General features: G+C 41.9%; 2 protein-coding genes across 2 annotated transcripts in view; one reads left to right on the top strand and one right to left on the bottom strand.

The window, feature by feature from the left end:
* Window positions 1-6,604: 6,604 nt before the first annotated feature.
* LSM5 (LSM5 homolog, U6 small nuclear RNA and mRNA degradation associated) lies at window positions 6,605-12,651 on the bottom strand. The gene is made up of 5 exons (XM_054991752.1): window positions 12,559-12,651; window positions 10,337-10,432; window positions 8,850-8,877; window positions 7,953-8,025; window positions 6,605-6,865 (listed from the first exon to the last, which is right to left on the bottom strand). The coding sequence occupies exons 1-5, from the start codon at window positions 12,602-12,604 to the stop codon at window positions 6,833-6,835; spliced, it is 276 nt and encodes a 91-aa protein (XP_054847727.1). The 5' UTR covers window positions 12,605-12,651; the 3' UTR covers window positions 6,605-6,832.
* A 3,379-nt stretch (window positions 12,652-16,030) lies between these two features.
* The window catches only part of AVL9 (AVL9 cell migration associated), a 35,746-nt gene continuing 24,056 nt past the window's right edge, over window positions 16,031-27,720 (top strand). Inside the window, exons 1-2 of the mRNA XM_054991668.1 lie at window positions 16,031-16,217; window positions 27,157-27,277. Of these exons, the coding sequence (XP_054847643.1) occupies window positions 16,104-16,217; window positions 27,157-27,277 (235 nt within the window). The 5' untranslated portion in view covers window positions 16,031-16,103. The remainder of the gene's footprint in view (window positions 16,218-27,156; window positions 27,278-27,720) is intronic.

Genomic DNA, 27,720 nt, shown 5'->3' with positions numbered 1-27,720 from the left:
GTCACATGGCTGGTGGCCCCGCCCCCTGATCTCCATGGCGCGGAGGGCAATCTAAACTCCCCTCTGTCTGGAGATCAGGGGGCGGGGCCACCAGCCATGTGACCATTTTCTCCAAGGGCAACCCACTGAGTTCCACCACCTGTTTTCCCAGAAAAAAACCCTGATTAGAAGTATATGGATAAGACACTACCGCTCCAATGTAATATTTGAGATTTAATACAGACACGTAGCACCCAACTAGACTGATAATAGATACAATACACTTTGAGTTCTGTTATCATTACAACTCGCTTTTTCTTTTTCTTTTTTTAAAAAAAGAACAATTATTTTCTGTCTGCTTCATTAACTGACAGGTCTACAAGCAATGTAAATCTCATAAGGCAGACTGAATGTATTTTAACCTTTTAAACAACTAATTTATGATGATCTTATTTTTTTACTCTTATATTTATTCGTTCTTCCCCTGTATCCAGTCTCAACTGTTTTTAAACTGATTTGCAAATGGTTTTATATGTACTGGTCACAGACTGTAATAACTGACATGTTAACATCAACGGTCTGCAGATTAACTTAAGGAAATGTTTGGATGAATATTCAATGAAAATGTTTTACTGAAAAAGTAAAGAAAATATGCACAGGAAATTTTAAGAACTGAAGAAACTGCTGGCTTTAAATTAAGAGGTCTTGTTCTCCCTTTGAGCTGTTACATAAACCCTTCCAATGATTGTTAGTTCAGATATGCTCCCTCTAGTGGACCTTTAATACCAGTGCTCAGGAAAACAGGCTGATACAGCTTGATTCCAACTCTTCATCATTTTCACCAACTCAAAAAACAAAAGGTATTTCTGCATGTACATGGGGGAAGACGTACGAGCCACCAAGTCCCTTCCTGGTTGCAACATGTCACACCAAAGGCAAGGTCACCTACTCTTCAGAAAGAGCTTTTCGACATATATGGGTGGCACATGCCACAAAGGAAGACCAGAAAACTTCCCTTGTATTAGCAAAAACAGCTCCACACTTTTGTGTATCTGAGTGTGTGTGCCGAGACAGTAGAATTCAAGGAGTGAAGTGGGACCAATTTTTCCCATTGGTGTGTATGAAGCAAAACCTACAATTAGTGCAGCAATAACTTAATTTAAAAATTTGCCACCTGACATAAAATCAGTTTCTGAACGTCCCACCTCTGTACACTTTGCTTCTTCAGATCATAATTTTCTGTTGTTACACTAAATATCATCAAACCATGGTGGCATGTTGGTTTTCCCAAATGGATCAAAGAATCTGCAAAGGAAGGGCCGTTCAGGATGAGAGTCTATGTTTCTGCAAACCTGGAGGGATCTCCAGGTATGAAAAAACACACACATACTTTTAAATATATATGGGAGGTTAAAACATCCCCAAAAGTAACTTATGATATCTGTACATGTGTAGGTGACATTTTTTAAAATGTGAAAGTGTAAAAGAAAAAAAGACATAGAGGTAAACAAAGGAAAGGTAGATATGTACAATTTAGAGTGTTGGGGAACTCCCTGAGTCTTTTCAGGTTTTTCACTTATACTTTCTAATCTCAGTTTACCTACTTCTATGAGGACATGGATTCCTTCTCCATTAACTAAGCTTCAAATTAATGAGAAACCTGGGCTGATCAGCAAGAATTTAAGGGAATGGGAAATCTGGAGATTTACTTACTAGTGTTACAAATACACTTCCAAAACAAATCCTGTATGTGTCTTGGTAGTGCCATAGTAGGAACAGTTTCCCAGTAGATACATTTCATATTATTTTGGCTGCAGAGAACATGCTAAAAATACTGACAGCTGTTTTCATATTAGGTTGATTTCAAAGGATATCTTACAGGGTACTTTTTAGATTCCACTCTGTAGCTTGAATCTAGCTCATTGTTACAATGAACTGGGAGAAAATGTTTGCATTTTCTAAGAGGAAAATATTACAATAAGTCTAGGGGAAACTATTCAGCCGCTATCTTTTTATGGGCACAGAACCTTATTTTATGGATTACCTATCTCTAACTTTTTGAATAAGGTATAGTTGAGTTTGAAACAGCTTTAAATTTTGTACTAATGAACGTCCCTAAGATTTTCTAGGTATGGTGTCTTTCTTCACACTTTCCTCTGTTCCTCAGTTCAGCATCTCTACATCCTTTTTAGGGATGATCTAATAAAAACAAGCCCATTTCTTGAGGAGGGAAATCAACAGATGTTTCAATAGAATGATATTGAGCATAATGGCAAGCATTTGGGGACAGAAATGGGACATTTAACTAAAAGCTGTGCTCCCCCCTTAATGTTTCCTCCCCTGAACAGACATCATTTGTATTCCTGATAAAGGAATTACAAATAGCCTGGATCTCTAATTTAACTGAGATTTACAGTCTCAAACCAAACAAAGAAAATCCCTCTGCTACAGAGCTATACTAAGGACCCCCAGAGCTGCCATTTTAACACAACACTGAGCTTCTGCTAACCCTTTTAAAGCTTGGCATGCTCTGTGCAGGCTTTCCCACAAATGCTCCTTCACTGCCAGCATTTCCGGTTCTGCAGTAGAACTTACAGGGTGATGTGCGCAGACATCCTTTAACCTCGTCCATTAGACCTCCCCCCTCTTTAGCCAGACAGGCTGAATTTTTTAAAAAAAACTTTTCATAACTCCAGTTAAGGCTACAATCCTAAACATTCTTTCCTAGAGATCCAAGCCAGTGGTTAGAGAGAAACTCAAGTTAAAACATCCAGATTAAATTCTGTGACTGGAAGGCCCCCCCCCCACCCTACCTCCACATAATTTTTAGCGCTAAAAAGCAGTATGGGCAGATAATAGTGGACTGCAGTGCTGGGGAAGGGTGGGGGATTCTCCCTGCACTTTGAGCAAAAATATCCACCCATCCCCACAGCTTTTAACACTGGTATGAAAGAGACAGGTACCTGTATTTTGCCTTTTTCCCTACTGGGGAAGATGACACAGGGGCAAGGGACTATATACTCCCCTTCCAACCACTGAGCCCTGATGCATACTAACCTCCTGTTGGCTGATTTTTTGTTTGTTTGTTTAGGGAGAACATACACCTGGAATTCTATTCATGAGCCCCACCATACGCGCTTTGACTGTACCAATAGACAACATTGGCTAAACTTATCTTAATCTAATTTATGAAGGCAGCTATATAATGATAACTGTATGTATGCTATGTGAAGAAATAACCTAAATACTAGGCACCACTTGCCAAGTGTGTATAAAAAGTATAAATAATGACTCTGTACAGAACTGGTAATGTTAAAGAGTAAGAACTGATACATTTATGAGGCAAAAATGGGGTGTTTTTATCTCCAGGACTGATTTTCAAGGCTACAGAGTTGTAGGCCTGAGGAAGCCTGCCACATAGTGCTGGAAACAAGCAAATGGCTCTCTGTGGGGTTTTACAGGAGTCCAATTTAGGGACAGAAAAGGATCGCATATGATTGGTCAGAGAGTGGACAGTCCCTCCATTCTCATTGATCTTCTGCTAGGAATCAATGAGTTGGTGGCCTGGGTTATGACAATCACTGCTTGATTTGTCTTAAGAGTGACCATCAACTGCCCCCAAAACATATCATGTGACCTTTAAAAAGGACAAAATTTGTACTTGCTGATTCACATAAATGAAAATTAATGCCTACTTATAATTGAAATATAACCGCACATAATGCCATCTCTATCTGCTATCGGCTGCTGTCCATGGGGAACTTGCCAAGACCCTGGTCCACCCTGTTCCTGAGGCTCATCTTCTTTAATTCAACTCAATAGCTTCACCACTAAATACTAGTTCTGTATTTTCTGTTGTCGCCGCACTTCCAGCTGAAGTATTCTTTTAAACAGCCTGTATAAGCTGCCCTTCTTTCAGCTGTAGGTAGCTATGGGTATTCTGAGATTGCTCAGGAGCATTCAAGCCTCGACAGTGATGTCTTATCTTAGTGAGCCAGAGAGGATGCTCGAAAGAGAGGAGTCTGAAGGCTAGCTGAAGAAGTAATGATCTTATACGAGGAACACCTCGGTTTCCCAGCTGCATTGCCTCCAAAGAACGGTCCTAGAGAGAGCAATCACGAGCTTCAGAAGTGGTGCTTATGTCTTCAGTAGCCAGAACAGTGAAGAATCTCAGTAGAAAGATTTCAGAAAAAAGTAAACAAAGCTCTAAGTAGAGGCCAGATTGAGAAAATTGGTTATTTGAATTAGAGAAGTGACTTAGCACAGGAATTGTCATCTCCAGTACTACAAGAAGAGTGAAAAACACACGAGTAGGAAACAAGATTCAATCACAAGAAGTATCAAAACAGTATAATGGAATAAAAAACTCTCCAAATACAATCAAAGAATTGTGTGCATCATAATCAAAATGCCATGCACCTTAAAAGTAACACAGTGCACTTAAAAATGTCCAAGTATAGAATATAGTTACTGGACTTTATATTGTTCTATACGTGGACAGTTTTAAGTGCAGTGGTACTTCTAAGGTGCATGGCATTTTGATTATGATGTACATGATTCTTTGATTGGATTTGGAGTTTTTTACTCCATTATACTGTTTTGATACTTCTTGTGATTGAGCCTTGTTTCCTACTCGTGTGTTTTGCACTCTTCGTGCTTACCTTTTGAGTAGGTTCCTCTCATATTGTTGTACCTCCAGTACGACAGCAACTTAAGGAAAATTATTCTCATCCCATGGACTCTGTGTTCCATGCCAAATAAATACCTAGCTAGTATAATGAGGTGTATTTTACCCTCAGTGGTAAACTATGTTAGCATATTGTAAGGAATGGTAAAAGGTTGAGTATACAAAATACATAGTTCAGGCTCACTAACATTAACTTGGGAGACTAATTTTTAAGTTTGGTACAGGGTAATGATTTATAAAACCCAATGTCCACATCTTGGTGGCAGTACGATAGAACACCCCCTCCCCCCTTCCCTGACATATTACATTTAGATCTCTTAGCAGGAAGGACAGGATACAGATGTGGTAAGTAAAATGAAATTTCCTTTAGAGTAGTTGAAGCAATGTTGTCAAAACTCTCATTTCTCTGAAGAATGTTTCAATGCCAGATGCCGCAGGAAAAAAATGCAACCTATGTGGGGGGGAAACTAACACACCATCTATTTTGGCCGACTCTCCTTAAAACCAAGTTCAGCTTCTCCTGCTTTCCATACATATTTCATCACTAGCACTCGGAATTTTACATCTAAGGATGCTGTGTGTACAGGAAGCATTTAGTGCTATGGCACTTTAATTATGTACCTGAATATGGAGCCCTAATATATGAGAACAAATTCTGTCAGTAGTGATATAACAAAGAATTATGCTTTTGAGGTATACAAAAAATTATACAAAAGAAAACACTTACATGGTTTGCATTTCACGTCAGCTTAAGTCAGTTGGGAAGTCAATATTGCTGTTTTGGTTCCAGTTGTTTGAAATTAAGGCCTGCAGCTTTTAGAATTCACTGTGCATCTGCACCAGCACAGGTGGGCAAGAAGGACCAGAGACATATGTAAAAAGCACGTGTACACACATGTACCATGTGCAAGGAAACACCACTGGGAATATAAAATATATTCAGAACAAAGTTGGATGTAGAAATATGGGAGTTACTCTGGATGGAAAATTTCTGAAGTTTGCATCATCTCGTTTAAAATGAGATATTTCTACTTGGTTTCTATATTAATCAATGAAATTTCAGCAGAGGTTGAAGTAAGTATTATTGCAAATGAATGCCCAAGTTGACACATGGAAGTGAAGACTTCAACAAAAGTTATCACCCTGGCTATCAAGGCCAACAAGTTATTTCCCATCACCCACTACTCCTGCTCACAACCCAATCACTATACACTTATTTGTGAAGATTTTAGTTTTGAAATTGCTGGGAATAGCATTCCTCCAGCCTAAGGAGACATTCAACAGCATAAGTGGCTCTTCCTCCAATAGATGAACTGCTTAAGTTGCAAGAAGGTTTCAAATTTGAGCCAAAAGTGGAGTATATAATTATAAACTTTGCTCTGTGGAGTAGTAGGTTGTTAGTTGTCTCCTGACTCATTATCAATTAATATGAATCATTTCTACTGACTTTTACTATCTTGCTTGTAAATTGTAAATTGATCTTGCTAATGTTTTATGAATTTTGTAAGCTACCCATGTCTGGTAGAAGGGCAGGCAAGAAGTTTCAATTAAATTCAAGGCCTGAATTCTAGCTTTTGTTATCAAAGGCATGAGAAGGGGATTTTCACACATTCTTTTCAGATGCTGTATATTTTTTCTGAATGTTCATCAACGGGGCAAATACGTTAATTGGTCCATTACTAATACAAAAGTAGAGAGACTATCCAAAGAGACTATGTTTGGTAAACAAAGAGTTATGAAGAAAATGATTATCTCTGGCACTAAAGAGGACAAACACAAAGGGAGATCTGTAGGATGAAAAAAAGCCCACACTCTTGGTGAAATGCAGCTTAACCAGTCCAGCAGTTTAAAAAGAGAGAAATATTTATGCCAATTCTGAAGCAGCACTTAGAATTCATAATTTCATGTATTAACCACATATCGAACCTGTAAAAACTATTTAACATCTTTAAAAATCTTTATTGCAGTACTGTGAACAGATTTAGCCTTTACAACAAAGTCATGATTTCAACTTACAAAGTCATCATTAAAGATGCATTTTCCCTGAAATGGAAAGTTTACTTATATTCAAATATTAACTTCAAATGTAAAAATAAAAACACTGTTTCCAGGAAACATTCCTGCAGAAGATTCAAGTGAAGTTCACCAAGAGCAAAATGAATTTATTTACACTTCCGGTCCTTCTCCTCCCGGAACCAACTATAAAAAGACGAAAAAGAAGAGGTCAGTAACATATGAGAAAATAAAGAACATAAACGTTTTAATTACAAAAAGCTGTATCAACCATTTTGTCCTGTGACTAAAGAATGGAGTTACACAAACATGCCTAGAGAACTTTTGACTGAAAAATGAGACAAATGTTAAAAATAATAAATTACATCAGAAGAATTCTTATCCCCATTTGGTGTGTGCATGACATTCATATTCATTGTTTAATATGTTAACTGAGCCACAACTACATACTTATTACAAAGTATATGCACATGGGTACCTTTTCAGGACATTGTACTAAATATTTTAAAATTTCCTTATGCTGTTGGATCACTTCAATTAATGCATTTTTTAAATAGCAAGCACAATTACATTCAACCTTTCATCAATTCTCTAATTCTGAACATGACTATAGGGTATAAAAAACACACACACACACAGTGCAACCACATAGGGATAGGGGAAAAACCTACAGAGCTGATGGCTTTAAAAATCAGAACTATAAAGCACTGTCTGTACATGTTCAGATGATGAGGGAGAAGAGACATAGGATGATATTTTTGCTTGCCAGAGTAATCAAAAATGGCACCCCACAATAGAATAACTGGAGACAGAAAAAGGAAAGAAGAAACTGTAGGCAGGAGAAAAGACAGGAAGGAAAAAATTGGGAGGGCCAGTAGACAGAAGGAATGGGATTTCCCCTTCCTTATAAGCCCTCATAGGTTTGCAGCCATCAGTTCCAGAAGCCACTACTCATTAACCTCTGCAAGGTAGCTGGAAAAGCAGGAAGAGTCCTATATTTGCAGACAGCCTCAGATGCTGGTCTGCCCTAACAGCCACATTTTCTCAAGCTCAAGGATAGTTGGAAGTGTAGTATAATTCATCTTTGTAGCCATCATGATCTAACGTAAAAACAACCTGTAGCATTTTGTTGTGGGTTCCCAATTGCACAGTCTGATCATAATTTATATACTGGCTTTAAAAATCTCCTCTTACAATTAAAAAAAGCTTACAGTCCAAGCCAATCAGCAGAAATTTAAAGGAAAAAAACAGCATACAAAAAAGCTCTACTTACCATTGTTATGTTATTGCCATTTAGCAAAATCTGATCCAATTTTGTGATTCTTCTTCCTTCAGGTGTGATCTCACTGTTGAATAGAGAGAAATGTCAAAGTTAGAGATACAGATGGAAACAATCAAGGCCATCATGAGCATTTTTCATTCAAAACTTTAGTAGTGAATAAAGGCTGTTGCCTTAAATAGCCTTATATGAAAGTAAATTCCACATAAATGAGCAGAAGTTGTTTGTAAGTAAACATCACGTTGAAAATCTGCAGATACTTTATAGATGCCACCACAGCCTTTTTTAAAAATAGTTGACATCTGGTCCTTTCCACAGGTTCCCAATCTTCTGTAATAGTCCCACAACTTCCTTACACATAATCTAAAGAATTTCACAGAAAATATGGCTATTAACACTTTAGACAGCAGTGCCAAGAACTATTCTGGAATACACCAAGATAATTTCTTCAAAGAGAATTCTGCTGGGACGACTAAAAAGCCTTACATATCCCTTTTCTGAAACTGGTGTAAACAGTGCAGAAAGCAGACACACCTTCCTGAATAATCTCAGCAAAAGCACTAATGTAGTTGCCTTTTTAAAAAGTTAATATATGAAGCTGCCTTGTACCAAGTAATGTAATACTAGTAAGTAATGTGTATTCTAAATGGAAGGAACTCTCCAGGACTTCATGTAGTGGTCTCTCACACCATCTAATACACGATCCTTTTAATGACAGACTGAATCTGAGACCTTCTGCGTGTTTTATTACTGAGCCATGGCCCCCTCCCTTAATGTGAACAAACAGAAGGCAAGCTTAGCAGAGGGAATGAAAATAAAGACAACTATAGGTACAATAAATAAAGACCCATGGTTCTGTTTAGGCAGAAAACCACATGCAGAAATACTTACAACTCTGTCACATCTTCTAATACCATGTCTAGAGTCTGCTGTCAAGGAAAAACAATGACTACAAAAGTACGGGTTAGCATTTGTCCTGGTTTCAATGGCGACTGAAGGGCTAACATGGCGCAAGAGCAAGATGTGGGCCCTGTTCATATGTTCTATGGCCGCCAGGTAACAGTCAGTTGTGGGTTATAGTATGGACTACGATTGGGGAGACGCATATTCAAAACCTGACTCCCATGAAACTTACTAGACCAGTCTCACTTGCCTACTTCCAACTTAGCCTACTCTGCCTCAGAGGGGAACATGTACACCACCCTGAGCTCCTTGGAGAATGGGTAGATTAAAAAAAATCTAATAAAATAACTGCCTCTTAGAGCAAGTGCAGCAGAAGTCCAGCTTCTAGGCTGCTGAAAAGGATTGCTCTCTCCTGGAAGGAACCGGTCTGTAGTCTGGAGATGCTCTTGGACCCAGGCCTATTACTGGATAAAGAAGGTGGCAGCTGTGACCACAAGTTATCTTTTACCAGTTTCCACTGGTTAGCCAGCTGCAGTCTTTCCTAGGCAAAAAAACCCTGGTCACTGTGGTACATGCTCTGGTTACATCTAGATTAGATTACTGCAATGTCCTCTACATAGGGCCACCCATGAAAAGTGTTCAGAATCATCAGTGGGTACAGAATGCTGCAGTCAGGATGTTGGCTGGAGTGGGTTGTAGGACCATATCACTCCAGTCTCAGGCCACCTACACTAGGTCCCAATCTGTTTCCAGGCACCATTCAAGGTATTAGTTTTGACCTTTAAAGCCCTATAGCTTTGGACCATCATACCTGGAGGACTGCCTACCCCCTTAAGAACCTACCCAAATGCTACGGTCATCATCTGAGGCACTGCTTTGGGTGCCCCATCTCCTGAGATTAGACAAGCAGCAACCCAGGAAAAGACTTTCCCAGTAATAGCACCCAAATTCTGGAACTATCTCCCCAGAGAGACTCATCTATCCCCTTCTGTTGCCACCTTCCATGAGCAGGTGAAGGCTTTTGTATTAATTGGCATTCCTTCAGTGATCCCTTCTTCCTGCTCAATGTTTTAGTTATGTTTTTGTATGTGTATTTTAACTTTGTTTTAATAATGTGCTTTTGTTTGGTTTTAATGGTTTCTCAGGTGTGTTTTTATTATGTACGTTTTTAATCTGTTAACCACCTTGGTGGTCCTGAGGAGGGTAGAAAGGTGGAGCTATAAATTTCGCAATTAAAAATAAACAGTTACCCTACCCATGCAGAAATGCCTGTTCACATAAATGGGGACCTCCATGTAAGCTCAAATGCTACATGTGCATTCCCAGAGACAATCACAAAGCAGGAAGCATATGAACCAGATTTAAGTTTTAAATCTCATCCCAGTCAAATCATCAATACATGCTGTTACTATGGAATGAAAGTTTAGTTTAAAAACAGATTAGGAAATGCTCTAAACACTCCTTGTAAAGGATACTGACAAAGTCATCAAAACCCAGGAGAGTACCAACAATTTCTTTGTCACTTTTCATTACAATATGAATGCGTGATCCTATGCACTTGTCCACGAGCTCTGTTAATGAAAAAGATACTGTTTTAATAGCAGACACTAACCATTTACCAATTTACATATTTAACAAGGTAGCCTAAAAACATTTAAAGAGATGGCCAAGATCAAAAACTTTCATGCGATTATAATCCCAAATATCATATACTTGTTTACATTTTCAGAAGTCAAACAATACAGATTTTTTAAAAAGTCATCTCTGGTTTCACTTCTGTGTTTCCATCTTCACCACTTTTTCACACAACTTTCTAAATGTTCAGCTAAAATACCTTTGAAGTGATCACCTGCATGTTGACTCTCTACTGTGTAAGAGAACTCTATGCAGTAATGTGTGAAATGAGTCTCAGAGCCTCACAGCAGATGAAAGGCAGAAAACACAAACCACAGAGAGAAATATGCAAGGTGAATACAGTAGCATGTTACAGAAAACAAGGAATCCACCCTTGGTTTTCTACCAAATATCATTTAGAATACAACTGCATGTGCATGTATGCACACAGTGTCCAGAGACAACTGTTTTGTTCTCTGCATCTTTGCCATGAGCACCAACATTATGTATATTTTCTGTTTGCTACCACCTTCGCTTGTTAGGAATAGAAACTAACGCCCCCCTGCCACTACTACCCAACTGAAACAAAGGACTGTGACAAGTTTGTCCACAATACCACTTCTAAGAGGGGAAAATGTTTTCAAGCAACAGAACACAAACTTTGTACGTCAATGATACCCCTTGGGGAGGGAGGGCAGTGTTTGTATTGCCCAGGACATCTATTTCTGAGTACGGTGCCAAATTCATTACAAAGGATGCTTACTTGTAAGGGACTGGTTTGTACAGTGAAAGGGTTTCTGAACCAAAGAATTGCATCCAGTTATCTTTTCCCACAGAATCTCACTCAAGCCCTTTCCATACTACAGTTCCCCAAGTGATTTTTGTACATGTTGGGCCAATGATCCTCAGCATAGGTTTTTGTTGTTGTTGTCAAAGAGAACCCCTCCTTCCTTTTTACCAGCTGAAGAGCTAGCTGGATCCAGCACACTATTTGAAAAACAATCTCACTTTGAGATTACTTAACAGAGGATCCCTATTATTTCATGTGATCTTAAACCCACACAAATACTTTTCAAGCTCACACAATCAGTACAACAGGGTAGCAAACGGACTTCACCACTTAGGCTACAAATGTGGAAATAATGTTTTGAGTGTTTTATTACATTGGGAATCCCTTTTAAAAAAGAAAACAAGGCTTCTTAAAAAAGAAAACAACCCTTCTCCTAGTTTTCTACCTGCAGGGGACTTTTTATGTGACTATACACTGAAGAGTACTATAGCTCCTGGGGCAGTCTATACCGTCAATCCTACAAGTTCATGCTGCTGCAAGTATAGATAGAGCAGGAAGCCTAATATTCACAACAGAATGAGGCATGGAAATCCAAAAGCAACATTTAACAGTACCCCTCTCCCATGCATGTAAGCAAATTATATCTTTGAATACTCCCATACTTAAAAAAAGAAAAAGGGAAGAGAGGAAAGCTAGCAATCCAGAAGAAAGGTTACTTCCCAGTAGGCAAGTTTCAGGTAGGTGGCTGTGCTGGTCTGCAGTAGACTAGCAGGATTTGAGTCCAAGCGAACCTGAGAGATCAGGATTTTCAGAGTATAAGCTTTTGAGAGTCAAAACTCACTTCTTCAGAAGGGAGAAGGAGGTGGCGTACCCCCTTCACGTAAACCTGCCTTCATCCCTGGAAGCTTTGACTCTCAAAAGCTCATACCCTGGAAATCTAGTCGATCTCTAAGGTGCCTCTGGATTCAAATCCTAATGATCCCTGGGGGGCTAGCTTTCTACTCACAATGAGGTTTCATGACGAGCATTCAGACATACAGCGCCTACCACAGACACCTGCAGTCTGAAGTCGTGCAAGCCTTCTAGGTCACCGCCCATCCTTCTGCACGCGTTCCTCGCCTGCAGTTCGAGGCGCGCGTGAATCAACCGACCCGGGTACACAAATATTACGCTCTGAGAAACCAACGAGGTGAAATGGCTCAACTGTCTCTTCGCCTCCCGCCCCCCATTCCCGCAGCACACGAACGCGCCCTCCCCGCTTTGCTCTCCCAGCGCGACCGCAGCGTCCGTTACCAAGCGGCAGTAGCTGAGAAGGGTTCGTTGTCGCGTTGGCGGCCATTTTGCGGCAAGGCCTAAGCAGTCGATCCCGCCCTCCTCTTATTGATGTTCCTGCGAGACTACTGGTGGGAAAGGAACGGCGGGTGCTGCCTCTTCTCCCGCAGACGAGGGAGTTAGGTCGAGCAGACTCAGCTAGTCGATGAACGAGCAATCGAACTCCAAGTGCCAGGAAAAGAAGGGAGCTAGAGCACAAGAAGGAAATCAAGCGTTATGACACAGCAGCAGGTGGATTTTCCTCCTCCGCATGTTTAATCTGTAAAATGAAAGGATCCCGAGATGAAACTCGAATAAAATACGCATTTATGAACTTTGCCTCTGGACCAGTTGTGATGAGGAGTGTGCATATACTCTTCTTGTAATGGGGAAAGGGACTAGTGGTCTGAAGGCCACATGTTCTGAAAAACACGCGGAGGATTGTGAGTGCAATCCTGTGCATATTCACCTTGGACTAAACACCAGTTAATATACCGGGACTCACTTCTGAGACATGCATGGGATTGCTGTCAGGTTAAAATCTAGACAAACGTGTAGGAAGCAAGTTTCAGGTAAGTAGCTGTGTTGATCTGCAGTAAAATAGCAAGATTCGGGTCCAGTAGGGAGTTTCCTCAGAGGAAGTGCAGCAGAAAAACAGAGTGAGCCCAGTTTCTTTCACACCGAATTGCCACATGAGGTATATGTTCAGTGAGAGAAGACATGCACAACGTCTGATTGACAGCAACCCTCAAGGCCACAATCGTAACCCCCAGCCACTAGGTCTGGAAAGAAGCAGGCAGGAGAGGACTCCTGCTCCAGCAGTGACAGTTCTGCACTAGTGCATCATGCTCTGTGGTGCTGCACCAGCATCACGCGTCAACCCAGCCCATCATGCAAATGCAAGGTGGGTTCACACCAGTAAGCCCCCAGTGCCAGAGATATCACAGCCATATGTGAAAAGAGACAGAGAAGACCAAATGTGGAACTAGAAACAAGCCTACATGATTTCGGTTCAAAAGTATGACAATCGGCATGAAGTTGTTCTGCACAAGTTCCAATCTTTGCTCTCATGCCCCCCAAGACATGTGGCAGGTGGTAACTAGAGACAGGGCTTTTCGGTGGTGGCTTTGGAATGCACTTTCCCTTGAGGCTTGCCTAGTGTTTGCCTTTAGGAACCAGTCCAAAATATTTCTCTTTACCCAGGCTTTTAATTGAAGGGTCCCTTTACATCTCTTTTTATGGTCAGCTTTTAGCCCAAGGGCTTTTTAGACTTCTGTTTTATAGACTTCTAAATGTTGCTTTATGTCCTCAAGGGGCTCTTGCTTTGAATTTATATTGATATGTTCATGGTTGGTTGTTCTTTTTATTGTATTGTTTTACTTGGTAAGTCACCTTGACCTAGCCTCTGGGGAGGCACATAAATTTTTTTATAAATAGTTAAGATGGCAACTACTTATAATGGGTGAACAGTCCTTTGCCAGTCAGCTGTCAAAGGCATCTTTTAAGTTGAGCTCTCACCTCAGTCATTATTGCCTTCAGATAACTAGCCTAACGAAGGCCATCAGACTTTCCCTTTTTATATGCTCATACTTAACAAATTAGAGGTGAAATCTACTTCCCACTAAATGGAGTGATAACTAGGGTTGCCAACTTCAGGTTGGGAAATTCCTGGAGACTTGAGGAGGAGCTTGTGGAGGGCAGTCTGGGGAGGGAAAGGACTTCAGTGGTGAGTAATGCCATAGAGTTAGGGTTGCCAGCCTCCAGGTGGTGGCTGGAGATCTCCTGGAATTACAGCTGATCTCCAGGCCACAGAGATCAGTTTACCTAGAGAAAAGGGCTGATTTGGAGGGTAGACTCTATGGCATTATACCATGCTGAGGTCCCTTCCCTCCCCAAACCCTACACTCTCCAGGCTTCACTCCCCAAATCTCCAGGTATTTTCCAACCTGGAGATGGCAACCTTACATAGTCCACCATCCAAAGGTGCTATTTTCTCCAGGGGAACTGATCTCCATAATCTGGAAATCAGTTGGAACTCTGGGAAATCTCCAAGCTTCATCTGGAGATTGGCAACCTGAATGGTTATACAGTCTGTTGGCATGATTGTGGACTGAAGCCAAAACATGGCACATGCAGCCTTTTGAGCTGCATAGCAGTCCTGAGTAGCACAACAGCAAAATTCCTGAGCTCCTCTTACTCTATCAGTTTTTCCATCCTCTGCCAGCAGCATATTCAGTGTAGGGTGACAACTGAAAACATGGTTGCAAATGGAGAGAAAACCAGATTCCATTGTGTTATTTGGAACAGTCAAGATTTAGATATTCCTTCTGCTGCTTTAGGATTTCATCCCATGGTCTTCAATTAAAGCAAGTGTCTAGTAGTGACACCTTAAAAATGTACAAAGCACACTTTGAAAGATGCACACGCTGTAATGCATCAGATGATCTGACACTCAAAGGGTTTGTGCGGGGATAAATTCTGAATGTCTTTCAGGTGCTCCTGAACTCCTGCTTTCTTTCGCTGCCACAGACTAACACGGCAATCTATCTGGAATGATCAGTCTTGGTTTTTTTCTTGAAAACACAGTGGTAGACACGGAAGGAGGAGATGCCCCATGCTACGCCATCACACCAGCCATATCTGTATAGCATGGGTCCTCCTCAGTCCCCCACCAAGCCAGACTTCTTGGTCAGATATTTGGGAAGGGGGCAAGCAAAGGTATTCTATGCCTTGAAGAACAGCGCACTGGCAACTGGTTGCTAGAAGGAATCATCCTGAGGTAACAGGGTAAGGAAACCACTTGCTGTATTGTGGGGATAATAACAGCACTGACTTTGTTCACCACACTGAGTGGGGCACTAATATGTCTAGAAGAGTGGTATATAAATGCAGTTATTGTTATTTCTGTCAACACCCTGTTTTTAGCAAACACTCCCAAAGGCTTCCTTCATCCATAGGCCCCATTTCCTCCCCTTCCTCCCTCAGCCTTGAACCCTGGCTCCTATTCCATGGCATTTATTTTGCCTTTGGTGCCCTTTCCCCCATCCCAGTGGCCTTTAGAACAAGAGATGCTAATTTCAGGTGTGCAGCCCTGCTGGTCTGCAGTAGAACAGCAGGATTTGAGTCCAGGGTCTCCAGAGACCAACAAGGTTTTCAAGGTGTAAGCTTTCGGGAGTCAAAGCTTCGTATCTGAAGAAGGGAGCTCGGACTCTCGGAAGCTCATCCCCTGACAATCTTGCTGGTCTCTGAGGTGCCCCAGGGACGCTGCCGCCCCTCACTGCTTTCCCGCCTCCCGGGACAGCTCCCACAGCGAGGGCCGCCCGCGCTCCCGCCCGCCGTGGCTTCAGCAGACGCCACTGAGGCTGCTCGCTCTCCCGGAGCATGCTCAGTACCAGCCCAGCGGCCAATTTTCTGACGGGCTGTAATATTTACTGCGGAAGGGAAGAGCCTGCGCGGCCGGCGGGCTGTGAGCGAGTCTCCCGCTGTGGGCGCAGCTGTCGCCGGCCGCTCCCGGAGTGGGCTCCTTCATGGAGAGAAGGGGCAGAGAGCAAGGCGACCCCCAGTCTCGAAGCGGCGGCGGCCCCCGGGGGCCGGTGCTGCACATCGTGGTGGTCGGCTTCCACCACAAGAAAGGCTGCCAGGTGAGGGGGTGCCTCATATACGCGCTGCCTTGCCCCGCTCCCTCCTTCCCTCCCTCGTGGCCTTCCTTTCCACCGGCCAGCTGCCTTCCCTTTCCCCCTTTCCTGCTTCCAAGCCCCCCTCCCCTCCCCTCCCCTCCCCATTGTCTTGCCGTTTGGTTCTCCATTCACTCCCTCCTCCTTCTCTTTGGAGGTGCGCACCATCCGCGTCTGCTTATTATATAGATTTGCCAACCTTCCGGTGGTGGCTGGAGATCTCCCGGAATTACGGCTGATCTTCAGACCACAGGGATAAGTTTTCCCAGAGAAAACAGGGTGGGTTCTATGGCATTATACCCCACTGAGGTCCCTCCCCAAACCCTGCCTTCTCCAGGCTGTACCCCTCAAAACTCCAAGAATTTCTTGGCAGCTGGAGCTGGAAACTACCAAACGAGCTCTGGCTCCCCAAAACTGATGCTAGAACAAATGTTTGTAAGATTTTTAAGGTGCCCTGGGCTTCTGTTTTATTTTGCTGCTACAGAGAAACAGGGCTACACCTCTTGACTTGCTTGAGAGCCTGTGCTTCCTTCTCTTATTATCGGTATACAAGCTTGAGTATCCATCCTTCTGTTTAGATTGGGTTCATTTTCAAGGCCGCTAATAAATAATTTCAAAGGAGCAGCCCTTTGTTGCAGCAAAAATAAACAGGAGTCTTGTAGCACCTTAATGGATAACAAGTTTTTCGTCTAGCATTTGGGGGAGGGGACAGTAAATATTACATTTTGAATAAATATTAGGACAAATATAAAAATGGTAACAGCTGTTCATGTTCAGCAGTGAAACAGACTGCTTCTGGGGATGGTGGACTCCCCTTCACTACAGAGTCGCCCTGTCAAGGATGCAGAAGTTGCGTATTCCGACGCTGAGCATGGAGTTGGACTAGGTGACTTCTGAGACCCCTTCTAACTCAAATGCTCAATGACTGTCATAGTTTCTTGTTCGTGTCTTAATTTACTTCATTCTTATCCTGCCTTTCTCCCTAATGGGACTCAAAGTGCCTTCAGTTGTTCCCCTCTCCTCCATTTCATGCATGTAGTGGGGTCCTTGCATATTTTTCTTATAACCTAATTTATAAATGCCTGCCTTGTGAAGACCCATTACATACATCTGATGAAGTGAGCTCTGTGCTAGAGTTTATGCTAGTCTTTAAGGTGATGCTAGGCTCCTCTTATTTTGGTGTCGTGGTTAAGAGCAGCAGAACTCTAATCTGGAGAGCTGGGTTTGATTCCCCACTCCAACACTTGAAGCCAACTGGGTGACCTTCGGTCAGTCACATCATCTCAGAGCTCTCTCAGCCCCACCTACCTCACCGGGTGATTGTCATGAGGATAATAACAACACACTTTGTTAATCACTCTGAGTGGGTGTTAAGTTGTCCTGAAGGGCGGTATATAAATCAAATATTGTTATTGTTGTTATTTAACATGGAGCTTTTGCAGTCTGATCATATACATGTTTACTCTGAAGTAAATGCTATTTAGTTCAAGGGAAATAACCTTCCTTTTAACTCAAGGTGGTAGATTATTTCCTCCATCTTTGTGTGCTTATGGCTGTGGAGTACCTTCTAATCTGCACTAGGGCTTCTGAATATGGAACTAAGGAGTGATGGCTAATTAGAGTTAAGTCATAAAAAGCATAATGGTATGATCTTGAATATGTGGCATTACATAGGTCTAATAAAGTTAAATTCCCCTAGTTGCTTCTGCACTTGGTTATACAATCTCTCTTAGGCTGACAGAACAATTTAATGAGGCAGACATTCAAATCGGCGAGAGAAGCTTTAATGAAGGGGACTCTGAAGTGTTGTCACTTGAAATGAATCTCCAAAAGTGTTTGTTCTGTTACCAAACACTGCCCACTAATGGAGTTATATAAGAATATGAGAAGAGCTCTGCTGGTTCAGACCAGGACTCTATTTAGTCCAGCATCAACAGTTCCAACCAAGATACTCTTAAGAAGCTCTTAAGTGGGTTGACTTCTCAGGTTCCTCTCTTTGTGTGTGTGTGTGGCATGTGTGCAGTTCTCTGTACGTGCAGGCAGTATTGAAATAGAGTATCAAGTGAAGCTTTGTGGATTTGACTGTGTTGTTATCTTGAGTCATGGAACAATGTGATTGTTTCCTGCTATAGAGGTGCAGTATGGCTTAACCTGCTATGTTTCTGGTGGGGTTCATAGATGGCCTCATGATCCAGAGGATATGTCTGAGTCTAGTGTTGTCTGTTTGTTCCAATTCACCAAAGCTCAGGCTGGAATAAATGTTGTTAGTCTTAACGTACTGCTAGTCCACTGTTTTTCCTAATGTGCAGTTTTAGTGCATGGCTCCTGGATTTTCATGCTGTGTTCATAGGCTAACAGCCCATTTTTACTCAGCAATAAATCCCACTGCCACTTCCTCCCAGGCAGGTGTATAGGTTTGTCACCTAATCACTTATGGCTTTAACATTCTGCTTTTAAAAAGAAATATTGATAACTGTTTCTTATCTCTGCGGGTGAGGCTTCATTGATTCTGTGTGGCACAGGCAGGACTTAGTCCCCAGAGAAGCAGTGATTCAGTTTGTCTGCTGTAATACCCTGCCCTTGTATCCAGCAGTATTTATTTAGAGTATCTTTCACAGTTTTCAGATTTGAAAGTTGTACACGTAATAGAAGGTGCAAAATTTCAGGCAGATTTAAAGAGAAGTGGCAGAACAAGTTGTAAGTATTATCAGACAAACATACCTGTCACTTAAGTATCTTCCTTAAAAGTGAAATAATGGTTATGAATGGACAGAGAGTAAGAAAATCACTGAAGTGGGTTTTTAAAAAGGAAATGGCGCAAATATTTATTTATGACCCTGAGCTGTCAGCCAAGCTGGCTGCCAACAAAACTGTCAATAAACAATTAAAACAACTTGCAGTGACACATTAAAATACTCCCCCCCCCACCAACTCATAAAAGCAGCATAGAGGCCAGTGTCAGTATTAATAGATATGCAGAGGCCAGAGCAAAGCTGTTCAGTTAGAGGAAGAAAAATCAGTGGATGAAGGGGAGGGAGCTGAACAAAGACAGCTGCCAAGTGAATAGTTGCGGAGAGGGAATTCCAGGCTTGAGGTGTCATTATGGAAAAAGGCCCTTTCTCTAGTGGTCTCCTAGCTTACTTTAGAAGGGTGGGAGAGAACAGAGAGCCCAGCCTTAGTAGATTATCTCAACTGAGGAGCAGACTCCTGTGGGAGAGGGTAATCTTAAGTGCCTTGACCTCAGGCATTGCAGGTACAATCATTAGCACATTTATCACATACTCAGTGGAACATGTGTGCATAAACTGGTATAGAATCAGAGTGAAAAGTGACTTCTTTTGTGTTTGCATTCTCTTGTGTTACCTGTGCAGACTAACCAGTTGTTTGTATAAGCGGATGAACTCTATTGCCAAATTCCTCTTGTGCATTCTTGTGTTAAGTTCACTCAGATTTAGCAAATGTTCTTCTTGGTGGGCAGTTAACCTGCTGAAGAAGGTCAGTACAGTTTAATCATAGTCGCATACTACAGATGTTTCTGGAAAAATCAGTTTTTCCCTCATGCTTCAAAAGTGTGGCAGTATAACAAGGAACTGTATGGAGTTCAAAGATTTCAATTTCAGTATAGTCTCTAGGAAGACAGTTAAGCAGTTTTGAGAAATTGCTCACATTACAGAAGTGTTTGAGCTGGTTCACTTAAGGTATCTAACCATGAATGGGCCCTGTGTTTGCATGTTTCCTCCTAGTTCAGGCAAGGTATGGTTTGCTGTTACATTTGAAGCGGCAAACCATAGTTTGCCATGCTGGGAATGGGATTGAACTTCTTACTGCTTTCCAGTTCTGGTGTGGAGAGCAACCACCATTTGCCAATTCAACAGAAAAGTAACCAATCAGTTCTGAATCTGTGAACAATAGTTTTCAGTAGTTAGGAGGATCAGAAATGTTACATGTGACTATGATCCCTTTGATGCAGAAGGTCAAGGGATCATTATCCTTAAGGTAAACATTTGTTACCCAGTATTAATGATGGATTTACTGATTAAATATGCCCATCAGCCATATTTTCCCATCTAATGCATAATCCTTACCTTTGCTGAGGTTATTACAATTCCAGAAAGGGAACACAGCCAAGGTATATTTGTCAGATGTGTAAAATGCAGTGGTTGGGCTGTGTAAGTAACTAGTTGTGTTTACCCGAGAGAACGATGAGCTTGTGTTTCTTGAACAACAGCTCCACTCTGCCACAGGGCAAACAGTTTTTGAAACTGGAAGGTTTTTCAAAAGCAGGGAGTTAGGGATATGACTTTTGGGAGGGTCTGTTCAAAGTGAAAAAATCAAAATCCCCTGGGTATCTCTAAGCCTTCGGGTGAGCCTAATGTAGCCCTCTGGAACCAGGCGAATGTTGCTGTTGCTGCCTCTCTTGTTTCTCATAAGGCTAATTAAGTTTCACTTTTGTAACTAGTCTCATCCAGAGCTGTGGCATCTGTTTTTCCAGATGTGCCAGGAACCTCCAGGGTTGGTTTACCATAACAAAGTCATTTATTCATTTTTAATATGCACTGCTTAATCCCCCCTCACCTTGAGCTGTCACATAACCTTTAAGGGATAAATACATTTATAAGCAATTACAGACAGTGTCTTTGAAAAGTATAAAAGCTCCAGTTTGAATTGTTTAGATACGAGATCTGGCAATTGGCAGTGCACACTTTTTGGCTTCTGGGTTTCACTTCAGGTTGGCAATGCTACCCTTGAATGGAATTAGAACTGTAAAAAAACAACAAATGCCTTGCTGTGTGAATACACCCAAGCCACCCTGCAGAGCCTATGAGCACACTATGAGAAACCACACAAAAAAAATTGAGTGCTCATTATCATCCTGGCAACAAGTAAAATGTGCAAATAATTCCACTTTTTGGACAAATTCATATTATATGGTACCAGTTATGGAGAGCTGGTGTGGTGGTTAGAGTGATGGATGAGGATCTTGGAGACTCAGGTTCAAGCCCCTACTCAGCCACAAAGCTCACTGGTTGGCTGGTCACTCACTCTCTCAGCCTAGCTTACCTCACAAGGTTGTTGTGAGGATAAAATGGTGGAGGAGGTGCACATTGCCCTTTGCTCCCTAGAGGAAGGGTGTGATAAAAACTAGTTGTGGTGTTCTTCGTGTTCATATGTTTGAGGAAAACCATTTATATATGTAGACCTTTTTCAGAATTTGTTTCTTTTTTTATACCAGTAATTAGCAGGTTGTATTACAAGTCTTGAAATATTTATCAGACTTGCTATGTTAGTCCTGATATGAAAGACTGGTGCTGGTCAGTTACCCATGAGAAAGTCAGTCCACTTCTGTTCTAGATTGAGGAAGACAGTTTGGATGTACGTGGAGTATTGGTCTCCTGATACCTTTGAAGAGCGGTATATAAATTGAATGTTGTTGTTATTTCTCTTGTTTCTTTTCATATGCTGCTTTTGACTACAGTAGCAGTAGTGGGTTAAGGACAGTGCTTGTAGGGCCCCATTGAGCTGTTGCTCGGAGTCTCGACAGCCCTCCAGAAACTTCCCTTGTCACTTAAATGGCCGGGCTGTACCACAGGGATTTTAAATGATTTGTCAGACCATTTTTGCCTGAACCTTTTAACCGTGTTGTATTAAAGTGCACCTGCTTCCTGAGCATACTGCAGTGTAACCAAAAGACAGACTTGGGCAATGGGAAGCAGAGAAGATAGGAAGTGGGCCTAGTTCTGCAGGCCCACCTCATTTCTTATTAGCTGTGCAGGTTCACTGTCTCTTCCTGTTTTTCCCATGACAGTGGAAGCTGCAACCTATCACCACAGGAAACGTATGTGCTGAGAAAATTGGGAGAGAGGCCTCATTTGTGGTGCTACACAGGTATCCAGGGGTGGAAGCTTTGTGTCTTGGTCAGGCCTGCCTTGGACATGGACGGAAACTTCTCTTTCCCTAATCAAGGTGATGCCTTTTATGGGGAGTAGCGACGTGCAGTGATGTGGGATTTGCAGTCTGGAGACTCCTCTCCTCCCTTTCAAAGGTACAAAATTTGTCAGGGAGGTTTGGGGCAGAGATAGTAAGAGGCTGCAGAGCAGAAGCTAAAAAGGCATCCAATGGCTTTATCGGAAGAAGAAGCAAGCCAAGGTGGGAAGTGGCTCTGTCAGGGCTGTACTGAGTTGCAGACTGGCGAGCTGTACCTTGCGTGGGTCACTAATGTTATCGAATCATACGTCACTGTGATGCTGTTCCCACCTCATGTCTTCCTTCATTAAGCATGTGCAGAGCAATCTGCTGCCTTGGCTCCTGAAGTAATAGGTTTGAGCACACTCAGCTGTGCACAGGAATGGGATGTTAGTTTTCTTTACAGTAGCACCTTATATAGGTTGGTATGTCACAATTGTTGCTGTGCGGATCTCAAAAAATAAGTAATCCAAACCAGAAAAATACCTTTTAATTGATGCAAGGTTTTGAGTTGAATTTGAAAATTTCTAAATCCACCCCCGCTCCCAGATGAAGAGCTGTAAAACAGAAACATGCATACTTCCAGTTGGCATTTATTGAGGCCAGTCCACACTGTCATACCAACAGGGCTGGACTGGCCCTTTAACTTCGGAGGCGAGGTCCTAGTGGTCTCCAGCAGCCTGCACCAATTGTCCTTGTTGCCTCTCCTCCCCTTGCTGGAGGTAAACAGATTGTCTGAAACCTTTGCCCTAAACACTGTCCATAATATGAAGTAGCTTGTGCAGCCCATGCAAAATTGCCATCTTTGCCATTGGCAAACTCTGCATAGAGTCCACTCACTGTGATCTTGGTGTGGTGTAAAGCGGGCAGGAAAAGGGTGGTATGAATCGTCATTCAGCCCTCTCAATATGAATGTACAGATTTTTCATTCTACTGATAACCTTGTCCCTGATTTGGAAGTGGTTCTTTGTTCCTAATATAAAATAGATTAAATTATTTCCAGAATGCCTGGCAAATTACTCTAATTTAAGTGAAGCATCATTGTTTCTGCTCTGTTGCCTTCCTTGTGACACAAATAACTTCCCATTCTATTGGCTGCCTTTTGAGAGTACACCGTAAAACATACAAAGGTCAGCTGATTTTCCACTCAAATTCAGGAGGCCTGAAGCAAAAGCTTATTTAACTTGCACTTCTTGTCCAGCTTTTATGTCTTGCGGTCTTTACTTTAAGATAATTGTTCTAAGTAAGAACTAGCGGTTTTTGTCTTGTAACTTGATGGCTTGATGTGGAACCCTTGTTCATTTTCCTGAGTAATATTTTCACATAAGGCTTTGTAAGCTATTTCATACTTGCATAACATCATGATTTTGAAAACTAAAACCTGGCTCTTGATTGGATTGTTTTATTGAAGAAGGAAAAATACAGTATAGATACTGAGATACAAAAATTGAGTGCAATGGCTGTGGCTATGCTTAAAATAATAATACAAAAATGTTCTCACATCTTGATAATCTGTCAAACACAGGCAAAGTTTAAGACTAAAATAACTTGTGTAATTCTTCAGATGTTGTTATATTAGTAGTATATGTTGTCACCCAATTGATGTTCCCAAATTGACATTGCCAATATAGCAGAAGTAGGCTGCATTAGAAATAGGCCGTAGAGCACATTTTGCCCATCCAATTTTCTAGTTTACCCCCTTTTTTCCTTAGATGAGTGTCCTATAGACATTGCCATGTGGTGGCAGTATGAAGCCATTCAAGTCAAACCAACCCTGGCTTTGGTCTGGTGAATGTGGGATATGGGCCTATTTTAAATGCCCTTTAATTATATATGAAAGAGCCTTTATAAACAGCAGAATGTAGAACTAAGATAATCAGTGGGTTGGATTCTGTGCAGCAACAGCAGAAGCTGATGTCTCCTACCTCCTGCTTTACAGTTTAAAAAATCAGAGTGGTACCCTACCTTGGGCTGGAAGAAGTTCCTCTAGCCCAAAGAGCCTTTGTTCCACTTACATAGCTCTTCCACTCCTTAGGCTCCTTAGGATGGTGGAATACTTCAGACTTCTCTTTTTGTGATATAAGCATTTGATTCTCATCCATCTTAGTTATCAAACCTGACTTGCTAATCAACAGTCATTTTGTCTTCCTTAGCTGCCCTACTGCAGCCATGCTTGTGCTCACACAAGGGTTGAGTGCGCTGATGGAGTTTGATGCACATGGGGTCTGCTTCGTTCATTTCAACATCATGTAATTCTTTGTTCTGGTTTCTGTAAGAGCTGTACTGAGCTTGGATCTTGGTCACAGCTTGAAATATTAATACTTGCCAAGGTGTTGCTTAAACAACATTCAACAGTTCTTCATTTTGGGGGATTGGTTTTTTTTTTTAAGGTAGAGAGGAAGTTGATAAAAATTTGTTTCTTCTTATTTCTTAGAGAGACAGAAGAAAATTCTGTCTGATATGATCACATGGAATATAAAGGTAGTTTCATGGGGAAGTTCTGTTACAAGAAATGAGTGTGATCCCTTTCCATAAATAATGTTTGTATATTTTGGTATTACTAGAAGTCATCATATGTGTTTCATAAGCATGTCCTTGTTCTGTAAGATGAAGCTTACAACAGCAGTCTCATGGGAAGGGTGCCCAAGACAAGAAAATGCTTTATGCAGGATCAGGCTTTAGATCGTTTTGGTTTATATTGTGTTGCAGAGTGCATGTGCGTTTAGCTGTTTCCCTAAAGTGGACCTCAGAAACTGTTCCCGTTCCCAAGAGAGTGAGGCTCGGGAGTGCTCTTGCCATTCTAGAACCCAAGGAAAGTGCCTCCAAAGGTGCTGCTCTGCAACCTACTGTCTGTACTTGTATGAAGCATCAAGACTGTAGGTTTATCTGATCCTGCTGTGCATTTAAAGGCTGAATTTTTTACAACTGATAATGAATTGTAGAGTGTTTGGCTGCAGTGCCAGCATATTCAGTGTTTCCTTATGTGGTGATGGTGGATAGTGCCCTCAAATCATAGCTGACTTATGGCGACCCCCTGGTGGGGTTTTCATACAAAGAGACTAACAGAGGTGGTTTGCCACTGCCTGCCTCTGCAACCCTGGTCTTCGTTGGAGGTCTCCCATCCAATTACTAACCAAGGGTGACCCTACTTAGTTTCTGAGATCTGATGAGCAGGCTTACCTGAGCTATCCAGGTCAGGGTTTCCTTATGTGTAGGGAACATCATTGTTCTGTTTCTTCAGTAGAATGGATTGGAAGCTACTGTAGGTGGACCTGGTGCATATGTCTTTCTAAATCAATGTGGAACCTAATGTGGGTCTGCATTTGTGACTAGGGATGAGCTGGAGTAGGGGTGCTCAGTTCCTTGGAAGCTGGGTTTATAGCCCATTTATTTTCAGCACAATCCATTAGAAAATAGCTAAAAAATAAAAAAGTAATCAAAGTATTAGGCTTCTATGGCAAGATCAGAGATATAATTTAAAAGGCATAAGAAAGGTACTGCTAATACTAAGGATTAATTGGGAGAGCCTCCCTAGTTAGAATTTTTACAAAGGGGAGGGGCGCAGGGACTGGAGGAGAAGGAAAATAACTCTGCTTCAGTAAAAAAAACTAAACAGATCTGTTAGTGAACTGCTCCAAGCTCCAAAGGGAACTAAATACAGATAACAACAACATTCGATTTATATACCACCCTTCAGGACAGCTTAACGCCCACTCAGAGCAGTTTACAAAGTGTGTTGTTATCATCCTGAGGACAATCGCCCTGTGAGGTGGGTGAGAGAGCTCTGAGAGAGCTGTGGCTGACCCAAGGTCACCCAGCTGGCATCAAGCGGAGGAGTGGGGAATCAAACCAGGTTCTCCAGATTAGAGTCCCACCACTCTTAACCACTACACCAAACTGATTATTTTTGTCACCATCCCCTTCTGCTACAGGCCCCAGCCCCACATCATGCCAAGCTCTGTTCCTGGGATGGTGTTCCCCTGATCCCAGGGGCTGGGGTGCACAGTGGATGGGAAAGATCCATTCCATGAATGGAGCACCACACAGAGTTTATTGGATACATTACAACCCAGCGAAAGGCATTTATTGATATAAAACCATGATGAACTCAAACTACACTCATTTCTGAAAGAAGAGGAACCCTGACTGTTGTCCCTTTCTCAGGTTTCAGAGGGGCGACAACCAGAGGGACACAGGAAGGTCTGCAACCTGTTCACCCTTACTTTCTACTACTCTGCTGCTATCTTTTGAAGTGTAGATTATATTCTCAGCGACTTCCTCACGGTGACACCTCCTGTTCCTCTCTTTGCCACATTCTTGCCTCTCTTCTCCATCTTACCAGTGCAGGACATGCCGTCTGGCTATCCTTTCTCAGGTTTCAGAGGGGCGACAACCAGAGGGACACAGGAAGGTCTGCAACCTGTTCACCCTTACTTTCTACTACTCTGCTGCTATCTTTTGAAGTGTAGATTATATTCTCAGCGACTTCCTCACGGTGACACCTCCTGTTCCTCTCTTTGCCACATTCTTGCCTCTCTTCTCCATCTTACCAGTGCAGGACATGCCGTCTGGCTATCCACTGGCATCTTTAGACTGGATAGCTAGAAAGAGATTTATCTCTACCCTTTCCTATCCAGAATGGAGTTCTAATAATAAAGGAACTTATATTTCTTTTCTAAAGCTTAACCAATGCTTTAAGAACACACATACACATGCTTCCACTGCATACTGTGCATCTCTGATAACAATTTCATCTTTCGTATGTATCCTACTACTATTAATTGTCCAGGATTTTCTGCTAATTGTTTCAAGAAACATGATATGTGGGTGGGATTGTTTATTCCATTTTACTCATGGATGTCAGATGACAGATTGCTGGATTTGATGGGTCTCTCTTGTGGTTCTGGTGTAGTAGTAGTTAAAACATAATGTCTCTCTGCAGGTTGAATTCTCTTATCCTCCTCTAACCCCAGGAGGGAGTCACGACAGCCACAGTCTGCCAGAGGAATGGAAATATTTACCTTTCCTGGCATTGCCAGATGGTGCTCACAATTATCAAGAAGGTGAGTAGTCACTTGGGAGGTACCACCCACTGCTATGTGCTTTCGTTTTTATTTAATATTTTAAGAAAGCAAGTTTCTAGGCTGCAAAAATTAAGTTTGGAAAGACTCCTTGTGTTCTGCATAGCAAACTAAATTCCGTAAGATGTCATGTATTCACATTTTATACAAGACAGTAGAAAGTATGCACTATCTTAATGTTTACTTGCTTCTACTGTGCCATGTGAAGCATTCGTAAATATCACCCCAAATGCGAAATTCAGAGCACAGCTGCTGGCCAATCTGTCACTACAGCAACAAGCCGTTAAAGTGTGTCGTTTTGGGTAGAAAATGAGAATACTTGTTACAAAGCTATCGTAGCAACAGAGCAGTCAGACCTGTTCTGTGGAAAGCATTCTCCCCAGAGTCTTGCATTTTCCTTGCTGACTGAGGGTACCTCTCCTTGT

This window comes from Eublepharis macularius, chromosome 11 (genome assembly GCF_028583425.1).
Source record: "Eublepharis macularius isolate TG4126 chromosome 11, MPM_Emac_v1.0, whole genome shotgun sequence".
Taxonomy (NCBI): Eukaryota; Metazoa; Chordata; class Lepidosauria; order Squamata; family Eublepharidae; genus Eublepharis; species Eublepharis macularius.
The sequence above is the reverse complement of the archived record's forward strand: the minus strand, read 5'-3'. Positions and strand labels throughout refer to the sequence as shown.

Bases quoted from the DNA above. Each gene is read 5' to 3' on its own strand.
- LSM5 (XM_054991752.1), bottom strand. From the start codon at position 12,604: ATGGCCGCCAACGCGACAACGAACCCTTCTCAGCTACTGCCGCTTG. The intron at 10,433-12,558 runs GTAACGGACGCT...TTTCATTAACAG, and splicing joins TTCTCAGCTACTGCCGCTTG to AGCTCGTGGACAAGTGCATA. The intron at 8,026-8,849 runs GTAAGTATTTCT...TCTATTCAACAG, and splicing joins TTAGAAGATGTGACAGAGTT to TGAGATCACACCTGAAGGAA.